At 43.4% G+C, this 11,115-nt stretch overlaps 1 protein-coding gene across 4 annotated transcripts in view; it reads left to right on the top strand.

Annotated features, from left to right (window-relative positions):
• Positions 1 to 8,390, top strand: part of lrrk1 (leucine-rich repeat kinase 1) — a 74,391-nt gene extending 66,001 nt beyond the window's left edge. For 2 of the 4 annotated variants that reach the window (XM_056375636.1, XM_056375650.1), the window contains 5 exons: positions 205 to 426; positions 532 to 746; positions 1,902 to 2,354; positions 3,346 to 3,447; positions 6,355 to 8,390. In XM_056375636.1, the coding sequence (XP_056231611.1) occupies positions 205 to 426; positions 532 to 746; positions 1,902 to 2,354; positions 3,346 to 3,447; positions 6,355 to 6,532 (1,170 nt within the window). In that variant the 3' untranslated portion in view covers positions 6,533 to 8,390. Of the gene's footprint in view, positions 131 to 204; positions 427 to 531; positions 747 to 1,901; positions 2,355 to 3,345; positions 3,448 to 6,354 lie in introns of those variants that run through there. The other 2 variants (XM_056375642.1, XM_056375659.1) reach the window with 2 other exon arrangements.
• Positions 8,391 to 11,115: the final 2,725 nt, after the last annotated feature.

The raw sequence follows: 11,115 nt of genomic DNA, 5'->3' as shown, positions 1-11,115 counted from the left end.
ACCTCTTTTTCCATAAAATGAAGATAGTGAAGTTTGTGCAGTTTGTGTAAGTGGGTTTTCCTGACTCAGCCAGTCAGGAGCTACTTTTCTGGCTGAGACGGTTTTATAACACCTCTGAAACAACTTTTAAACAATGCACCACCAAACGTTTCACTGCAGGAATCTTAGAGTGTGAGCTGATGATTAAAATGTAAATGTAAACAGATGATCTCTTCCTCGCCCGATAAGAGCCTGGCCAGAGTGTTTGCGGGGATGTCCGACGGCCTGGTGGCGGTGTACAGCCTCCTGGAGGAACTTCCTCTGGAGGGGGAAACCTACCTGTGTTCACACACCCTCAACAAAACCGTGTTTGGTCTGAAGGACTCAGATCCCCGGCAGAGACCCTACCCAGTCAGGAGCATGGCTCTGGTCAGCAGCGGCTCCCAGGTGAGTAAATAATCAGTCAGACCATCAAGATTTAGAAGATGCCAGTGTCTGCAATATGTTAACACCCCATTCTCGCCGCGCTGTTCCTGTCCGTCTGTTTATCAGTTATGGTTCTCCAACGGTCCGGGTGTGCTGGTCATTGACTGTCTGAGTCTTAAGGCCGTTCGAAGGCTGGAGCCCTACACCCCGCCATCTTCCATCATATCCATGGCGACCAGCTTCAGTCTGTGGGGAGAGGAGGCTGTGTGGACCCTGGACGACCACATCAACACCCTGCTGCTGTACCACGCTGCCACCTACGAGCTCTGTGCCAAGTACTGGTGAGTGGAGCTTTAAAGTACAGGACTGCCACAGGAGGGTCATCACGTACAATTCAGTCGTTCATATGGTTGATACGCTTTTGTGCTTTTTGTGCTAAAGATCAAATGAAATGAATAAACACTTTGGCTTCCTGTAAAAGGATCGTTTCCTGGAGATCAGTGAATATATAAAGTCATTTTGGATGAATTCTGCAGACAACTTCAGACAGGCTGATATTACTGACTGACTCTGGTGTATCAGAGATATATCAGTACTGACTTGCAGTATATGTGAGTTCATTAACAAGAATGTCAGTGCAGAAATACCAAAGATACAATATCTCCATAAAATAGAACAGTTTGTCCACCAGAGTGCACTGACAAGTTCTTTGTTATATTTTAAATTGGTCCACTAAGACTGCCTCTAAATATTGATGATTCTATTCATCAGTCTAGGGATGTGTAAAAATGTCACGTTGTGGTTTTTTACAGATGGGTATGCAAAACCACATATTGATCTGTACAGTCTCTTGGCCCAGGACAGTAACTTCCTTGAGGTTGTAAGGCAACCAGCAGAGACTCAAAGAAGCAGCTGAGAGGTGTTTCATGAAGGAGGCTCAGACGAGCAGCTTATTGTGAAAAGCCTGTGTTGAAATATCCTAATAAAGTGAACCAGGATTAATCAGTTTCATAAAGGTGGTTTGGAGCTAATGTGAGCAGACTACATCAGATCTGGTTTAGTTTATGACTTTGAAACAAGACATGAAGCACTGATCACATCATCAGTTAAAAAGTTTTTTTTGAGGCTGCAAAGTCTTATAATATTAAAGTTTGACATATCGAATAACCCCAACCAGGTTATTTATTTTATTGCAAGACAATAAAATAATTAGCATTTTTTAGAAGCTTTATTTATCTATTGGTTAGGCTGAGTTTAGAGACGTTGCTGATGTGGGCCTGTGAAGCTCATTCAGACCCTGTGTGTGGTACTGAGCTGCAGAAGTAACGGTGAGGGATGTTACCTTCAAAGCAGAACAGTCTTTGACCTTCCTCATCCGTGACGATGTGAAGCAACATGATACCTGTGTTACATCAGGTTGGACGCTCACAGCTGTGATTTCAGAGCTGAGCAGGAGAGAAAACGTTTCAGTGTCTGAGTTCATGTTCTGGTTTCAGCTGCAGGGACAGCAGTCCTCTACGAGACATCTTCACTGTGCAGCGTCCTGCAGGGGTTACCACGGTGACAGCTACTGACCTCAAGACTACGGACCAGGAAGAGAAGCTGGGATGGACTAATGGAGAAGTGACACTGATTTACAGTGAGGAGGCGGGCACTCAGATCATCCAGCACCAGGACTCACTGACAGACTACTGCTCCATATCATCCAGCTGCTCGCTGGAGCCTCTGGGGTCAGACTGTTCCAGCACCGCCGACCTCGGCTCGTTAGCCACCCACAGCAGTTTGCCGCCACCGCCGCTGCCAGCAGAGCGTGACGAACCGGGCAGCGGCCAGGACCAGCAGGCGTCCATCAATCCTGATCCGGAGTCTGCAGAGACTGTGAACCCCACAGTGCCCGAGCTGCAAGCCTTCAAGGTGCTGACAGTGAATGGAACTCTGTGGATCCCCAGGTACAAAATACTGCACAACAGCTAAACATCACATGTAGACATGAAATGTTGCTGAGTCACTGTTATAGCAGGTGAACATGAATATAATGCAGTGTAGATAGGGACAAAGCAAATAAATACAATAACATGTGTAATATGAGCGTTTTAAAAACTTGGCTGCACTTACCTTTCATGTGACTGAACATGAGTTACAGCAGCGTCTCAAACCTTTTTGTACACCATGGTTTAGGAATTACAAACAGATTCATCAACAATACACTATTATCTTAACCAGCTCAGTGTTGTTAAGTAAAGGACACCAGCAGACAAAATAGATGATAATATCTCTTTGCTGTTTGTTACTTGTTGGAACAGGTGGTTTGATAAAGTTCTTTTACTTTTTATTGCACTTACAGTAAAGTTCAGTGATCGTCGTCAGCTCCAGTAATCTTCAGCTATCTTTACTTCACTTGGTTCTGTGTCCAGCGCAGCCCTGCAGTCGGTTGCCAGGAAACATCTGTAGCACCACGTTATCGAAAGCAATAAACACCGTAAACAGGAAGTCGCTGCGGCATCACATTGTGTAACTTAATTAGTAAAAATAGGAGGGTGACTATTTAATTTGTGCCTATGCTGAGAAATGTGTGATTTGATCAGTTGGTCAAACGTGATCGGCTGAATGTGCTGCAGTTTGAAGTATGTTACATTATTTTGTGAAATTTTGTGGAACTGAACTTTAATATTTTTGGCAAAGATGATGTTGGTTAATTAAGGTCAGTGTTGATGCTCATTATAGTTTGAGACTGGAGCCCGCAACTCTTACATTTAAGAGTTCACCTCATTCATTTACAACAGTTCAGATATGTCAACCTGTTTTAACTCTAGTGACTCACATTCCTCCTCTTGCGCAACCTTCTCCAACACCATAACACACTGTTGCTCATGTGCAGTGAAAAGGGCTTATTCATGTGTATCACGTGTGCTGGGTGCTGTGCGTTCTGTCGTCTGGCAGGCGTGGAGGTGATGTGATGGTCATCGAGATGCAGTCACACGGCGATCAGCTGAGGGGGCGTGTCATCGCTGTCCTCAGTCCACCGGGATGTTCCTCTTTAGGGTGAGTTCATTTCCATTGAAGAGCAGTGCTTCTTTTTTTTTTTTTTTTTCAAACTTTGTAACTCAAGGCCGTATTAGACTAATGTGAAGGATACAGTATTCACTGTGCATTTTACAACATTGATTTCCAACACTTTACCGCAGGCTAAAAGAGCTGGAAAAACAACAATAAAAGAAGTTATATCATGATGTATCTGTTAAATCTCCAGGCAGTTCGTGGCACCATGTCTCCATACAAAACACCATGATTTTCATTTAGGTATCGTGTATTACCATGATTGAATTTGCACCTTTCATTCAGCTGAAGTTCCCAGCAGTACTTCATATGAGGAGAGTGCTCCATGATAATAAAGCATTAGCGTTGTGGGGTTCTCAGTGGGCTGAGCTCTGTGTAGGAGATACAGTGTCACCATGTTCAGTGGGTGCAGCGAGGGTCTTTGATCCTTGATGAAATGTCACAGAGATGAATCAAGCACAAAGTGGCTGCAGCTCTGAGCCAATCAGAGATTTAATGAGCCCTGAGATATAAAAAGGCGTTGAAAGATGATGATTGTTGAATTTGTTGCAGCCTCTGAACCAGAGAACTTCCAAAATGGCTGAGAGCTCATCATCAGCCAGAACACCAGCAATCTGTGATCCACAGAAAATACCTCTTTTTGGTATTTTAACATTGTAATTAAGTGATGTTGTACAGGCTTTAAAGCTCTTTTTTTAGCTCAGTACTCACTTTAAATTTGAAGTCTGGAAACATCAGTCAGTGAAAGACGCTGCTTCCCACTAAACACATATCAGTACATACAGTTAAGAGCAGAACAGGGATTCAAACAGGGGTTTGGACACCTACAGTAAGTGAATGAATAATTGGCAGCTGAGAAAGTAAGATGGAAGAAGATTTAGCTTAACAATCAGTACTTGGTTAATTGTTAAAAATTTAGGAAACACAGGTGGTTCTTTTCCATCATAAAACCATAAAACCACTGTGATGTTCACAGGAAAATTTGAGTAATTCCCGAACTAAAAAAACAGTTGAAGTTGCTTGAATTATACATTTTAAAAGCTTTAAAAGATTCCACTTCCATCTGGCTATTCAGTGACTGGTCGGACAAAATCCTAAATATTAAACATAGTGATGCTGCACAGCTTCCAGGTTTGATTGGAGAACATACATTAGATCGGACGAGATGTGTGGACATGTCTACCAGTTTAAACAAAGTCTAACAGGTATTCCTTTATCAAAGCGTTTGCAGCCTTCAACTGTGAATAAGCTGCAATGTTACTGAGTAAACATGAGACAGGTTACCTTACTCTGGTTTAATGGGTTTGTATACTGTATTACTGACACCTCATCTATATGATTGCAATGACTTGTGAGTTGGTCGCTGTTGTGAACATTGGTGCAGCTGCTGGAGACGCCCGCTCAGCTGGGACAGATGTCCTGATGTCCTGATGTCCAGGTGTCCATTATCTAATGATACTGCTCATATCAAAGTTTGAATTTGTGTGGATTTTCTGCTTCACCAAACCAAAGAACAGGCAAGGATAATAATTATAAGTGTTACAGCGTGCATTCGAAAAACATACAAACCTGTAGATGAAACTGGCTCATGGACAAACAGGCCGACACTGTAGGGGTCATCTGGTTACTGGTTTTAACTGATGTATATATTATGTGTATAATATAATTGGGTTGTTTTGCTTCTGCTTTAATTACATGGGTTTTAAATCCATTAAGAACAGATTTTTTTAATTTCCCTTTTCACCTTTTTTTTTTTCCTCCGCCCATTTCTCATTTAAGAACTTTGGTTTGTTTAGTTTTAAACAGGCTTCCTCTTATTTTAAACTGGTCCTGGAATAAGTTCTTTCTAACATTAAAGGGTCATAGTGATTTTTCTTCCACCTGCATGGAGCCAGTTTTGATCTGTGCTTGAAACTATTCAGTGCTGGGAAAGAACGGGCCAGTGAGCTACATGTGAATCCACTGATGCAGCCTCAATAAAGCATAGTGAGATCCCTCATCATGTACTTACGGCGCTTCGCTGAGTCTGTAATTATTTCTATAAAGACGCCAGCAGCTGGTCCTACAGAAAGGACTTCTGTGTGAGCTTCAACAAAGAAGCCCGGCCTTTTAGCAACAGGCAATAAAAGAGCCACCTAGAACACGGTCCTTAATAAGCAGTTATTACATGGTGCACCTGTAACGTAGGTGACACGCTGGGAGGTCATAGCCGAGGTCGAGGGAGGGGTCATCGGGGCCGCAGGCCTTCACTTGTAGCACAGAGCTGCTGCTGCTGCTGCTGCTGTAGCTGTAATGATCAGGAGCATAATGCTGCTGGAGCAGTTTCCCTCCACTGTAAAAGTGTTATATTCAGACCCTGAGCGTTTGTGTGGGCACGATGCCTCACAGCCTGTTGTGATCCTGAGGCTGTATATCACAGAAGGTGAACATCAGAGAGGATAATGATACACCTCAGAGACATGAAACAACATTGGAACAACATAATTCAGGGTTGCTCTGCATGATACATGAGTGGGTGAGCTCAGGATCCAGGGTCACCAGAAGCCCTACTTCCTCCCAAGATGCTTTGTGTCACAGTCTTCATAAATTAGACTCAGTTCAAAAGTAAACGGCTTTGGAGAAGACCTTTCAGGACAGAGAGGGCAGGATTTTTTTTTCTTTACCAGCTCTTAAACAAATAGCAACCTCTGTGCTAACAGTGTATTCAGTATCCTCAGGAGCCGCTTCCTAGAACTGCCCACCAGCTTCCAGGAAAAGCTAATTACAGTGCACGGAGATGTCCCACCAACTTTAGCTCCTTCTCCGCACTGCATCCTTCTCTTTTCCTCACAAAATCGATCTCCTTCTTGCGTCCCTCACTCCCTCCCTCCCTTTTCTCTCCCTTTCTCTCAGGATCCTGGAGGAGGCAGCACTAGTGGCAAAGGACACAGTTGTATGTGGCTTTCATAAGGAAAACATGGAGTGGTGCCTGTGTGTCTGGAGGGGCTGGGGCTGCCACGAGCTGGAAGTCTTCTACCAGTCCTACGAGGAACTGGGCCGCTTGGAGACCAGCATGAGGAAAAGAAGGTAGCTGTTGTGCTGTGACGGCGAGGCGCAGAATCGCAGCTCTGTACGGAGGGCGAGCCAAAGGGAATACACACCGACAGACTGCCAGTGTTCGGAGCAGGGGGTGGCCAATTGCTGACATCAGGGCAACGTAGGAGGGGGAGGAGGTCTGCCATAAGGGCTGAGCCTCAAGCTGTGCACAGTGGTTATATCCCCTCCCTGCATACCTCAGCACCAATAATATGTTAAGACCTGAAATCAGTAATCTCACTGCAGACGTGAAAAGCCACAAAGCTGAGTCACAGATCGACGCTGCCAGAACAGAACTTTAGTGAGTGACTTTACTTCTGCAAACTGGTTTTAATTGCTTTTTCATATTGAGTGCTATATGCCATATTTGGCTACTGGCAGCCGTCTGTGGATTCAGTTCAAGATGTGGTGGACTGAGTCTGGTTCCAGCTGCTGAAGCCTATTGTTTATTCTTTGTCTATTTCAGTCTTCCCTCATTTAACTGTTCCAACTTCGTCCCCTGAGGAGGACGGGGACAAGTCCACCGACTGTTTTTAAATGAACTTGTGTTGGAACCAAGCTGCTGGTAAACAGCTGTGTTGTAGAGACAGACAGCAGATAGTGGATGGGTGGATGGCAGCGACACTGACACTCTCACACACTCAGAACACAGTGTTCCCCTGTTTTCCAGTGTATTTTAGTGCTAAACTGTGCCATATGAATCTGCATGCCAGCCGCGGCTCCCACTGTTACCAGAGCGGCCTGTAAGCAGCAAACTAACATCTGTGTTCTGTGCAACATTATGCAACACACCAGTTGTTCACAGCGTTTGCCATTCAAAACTAGTGCTTTTGGCAGTTCCTTATAGATGCGACACTTTCTTTTAAACAAAGCTCAGGCTGCAGGGTGTCCTCGCTCGCCTCTGCTCCTCCAGCATCATTTCTTAGCAGGAAAACATGTTCTTGGGGTTTTTAGTGATAGTTTTCATTGTTACTGCTCTGCCTTTTTCCTTCACGGGATTCACATTACCCTCACATGCACAAGGGATTCACAGGAAATGAAGCAGCACATACTGGACATGATGCAGAAGACGGAGGCTGGTGCATGTGCACATTTTACATAATGTAGGAGAGAATGTTAGTTCAGTACAACCGCGTTCCCCTCAGCTGCAGTTTGGCTGTAAACGGATACACCAGTTGTTCTTATTCTATTGTATTTATTACAGATTAGCCCGGAATGTGTTACCCCCAGTAATCAGCCAGGACAGTCGGTGGGACCATAACCTTTATAAAGTGAATTTACTTAAGACCTCATGAGGCACAGGATATTTCATTCAGCTCTTCAGACCAAAACATCATGATTATCACTGAAGCATAAGATCATAATTCTCCCAATCAAATACAACGTTTTTATATCAATAATTTCCACTGCAGCAGCAAGACAGGGAAGCAAACAGATAAGAAAAATGAACCTAAATCAATGAAATGCGGAATCACATTATTTTATCAGATGAGGTTGGTGTTTGGTGAAGTCGTTTCCAGAGTCATTTTTATATGACAAACTTGAGACATGGCAGATTCATGCACAGTGCACCACTGACAGCAGGGCAACAGGGTGAAGCCACTGTAATAATCATTACTCCCCACATGGTTTTACAGATTTCAAACGTTTTTTTTTGTTAACTTTAATCAGCACATTAACAGATCATCAGTGGCCAGTAAAGACGTGTATATAGTCCATAACAGCCTAGAAGGAAGGCAGAGCTTATTTATTTATCAGGATGTAAAAATGAAAGTTTATTGCAGTTAAAGTAGTTGTGTACCTAATCACTGTACAATACAGTTCTGAATAAAGTTCTTATGATAATTTCTGAAGATTGTCTGAATCATTTAGACAGATGGGAACTTAAGTTCTCTTCTCACAAACACGTTGTGCTCTGTTCACTCATGGATGGAGACAGAGACGCCTCCTCTGATGAAGTGATGATGACAGATGGAGAAGGAAGTTGATAACGAGGCTCCTGCTCAGCATGAGGGACATAAGAGGAGGCTTCATGCTCAGCAAAGCTTTCTGCTGGATGACTGCGAGAATCCCTCGTTGGACAGTGAGAGGTTGTATGATGGAGAGTGTCTCGCAGACAGGATAAAATAAAGTCTGGAAAATGCAACATTAGCAAATGTAGAAGCCTCTGTGGCAGAAAGATGTTGGTTGTTGTGTTTACACTAGCCTGTACACTACCACTTCAATAAAGTTGTAAAGAAAATATTTAGAACCTCTTTGGATACAACACAAGCTCAGTACCAGACGCTGGCTACTGGCCTATAGATTTCATACAAGGCCAGAACCAATCTAATAATCTACATCTTTTGATAACCAGTCGACATCTCAAACAGACTGAGATGAGAAAAAATCTGTCAAAATCGACAACACCTGACTATCAAATATGTATGACAAATAAGTTGCACGTGTGTTAGCATGAATAGCACGTTAATGCTAAAGATTAGCCATTTTACTGACTTCTCAGTCAGGCTAAATCCCCATATGCAAGCAAAGTAGCAATGTCCTGTTGTTGTAAGATGCTAATATACCTTCCACCACTGCCTTTAGCAGTTGGCTAAATATATACAGTGCTGCACACTCGCTGCTCTATATTTGAAATGGGTCCAAATATTGATCCCTTTTTTTCCAACTGAGCAGGGGGGCTCAGCTGGAAAAAAAAGGGGGGGGATAGCATCATGTTCTCTGTCACCGTGTGTTGTCTGAAGTGTTGTCTCATACCCAAACTACTCGTTCAGAAGACTGAGTCTTTTGGGTAAACGAAGTGAATCACTTCCTTCAAAAAATATGTTGGTTTCTGAGTCAGTTTCAAGCAAACGTACAAGGATACACTCTCTGACTGATGGAGAGATCCAAGTTATTGATTCATGAGCAGGGATACACTCACTGCTGGTGAACGTGATTCAGTCGCAGGGATACACGCACATGGAGGCTGTTCTTTTCTCCGAGCTAACAGCTAATGTAGCGAGGAGTTAGCACAAGAAATAAATGGCCTAATTCCTCACATGATTACACTCACAGAGCCATGTGAACACAAACACACATCTTCCGTGTTTTAACAGACATTCCCGATAAACATAGAAAATGTTCGGCTGTTCTGTGTGAGAGGAGAGTGTAGAGACTCACCGGTGCTGGAATCAGGCCCTGCGAGTTCAAGAGTAATAACAAACTGTGGATCAGTTAAAAAGACTCAAGTCATTAAAGTCAGCATTCATCTCTCAAATTCAACAAGGAAACTTTTAAAATATCAAGAATTATAAACAGGGTTTGGTGTGTTTGTCAAAGCAACAGCACTTCCTGCTCTGGAAGCCGGAGATCATGAGGAATAAACACTGTTCGGCCATGTTTCAGTTCAGTAGTAGGACTACGCAATCAGAGTCCCATCAAGGCCTGAATGACTCAGTGAACAAATCTTTTGAACAATGCTTTTTAATGAACTGATTCTTATGACATTGAAACAAATTGTTCTGCACATCACCAGTTGTCCAAGCTAGTACAGCATTAAAGTGAGCAGTGGAATCTCCATACCCAAGCTTATATTAAAGGCATATGCTTGAAATAACTAAGTACGAACCGCCTCTGTTTTTGCCTAGTCTCGAAGGCAGAATGAAAAACCTGCCATCACTGTCTCATTTGTCAGACACGCTGTCTTCAAGAAAGGTGGTTTCAGACTCTGTTCGACAATATAACGCAAAGTTCAAAGTAAACTGGCGCTTTAATCCTGATGACATCATCAGGGGTTGAACGTGTAACCATGGCTAGGCTAAGCTTTGTGCAATCCCATGGCAACAAGGACAATTCCACTGTGGTAGTTGTTCAGTAGAACAGAAATCTCATTACTAACCAGTTGCATGAATTAGACTGAATTTTTCACAAAAATCTGGTTTCCTGCGTATATATGTATGTTAACACAACCATTTTAAGCAAATTTTATTGTTAAAAAAATTTTACTTATCAGAGAGATTGATCTCTTCGCTATAACTCTGTGATACCTCAAATGATCCAGAGTCCCTACAAGACAAAAAGCTACAGAGATTTTCTTGGATGTACATACAGCCCCTCCTGTAAACAAGATGACAGGCTGCTGCCAGGAGTTTACTCAGTAGCCAACATGGTGGCACTGCAAATATCATGAATGATGCTCTTGTCATTTAAAAAGACTTGGCCCTCAGTTGGACTGATATGAATAAATCATGCTCAGTCCTTGGATGCTCTCATTTAACCTCTGCTCTGGCCAGAGTACCCGCAGCAGTCCTGGCCTCGCAGACCTGACCAGCAGCCATCCACCTCCACCCCACCCCCCCACCCCCCCACTGTAGCAGCTCTGCTCAGGATAACATTCACTCTTATCACTGTCGGGTTTCTAACACAGACACAGGATTTACTCATCTCTGTGTTACTGTGCAAAAACCCATTTTAAGCTTGTCACATGGATTAATGGTTCGTAGTTGTGGCTTTCCTCAGATCAGCAGACAGCAGAGGGCAGTAGAAAGCAGACCTGACAGATACCATGCTCTCTTATGAGCCGCACTGATGCATTCC

This window comes from Seriola aureovittata, chromosome 1 (genome assembly GCF_021018895.1).
Source record: "Seriola aureovittata isolate HTS-2021-v1 ecotype China chromosome 1, ASM2101889v1, whole genome shotgun sequence".
NCBI classification, from domain to species: Eukaryota; Metazoa; Chordata; class Actinopteri; order Carangiformes; family Carangidae; genus Seriola; species Seriola aureovittata.
This window is presented reverse-complemented; position numbering and strand designations above follow the sequence as displayed.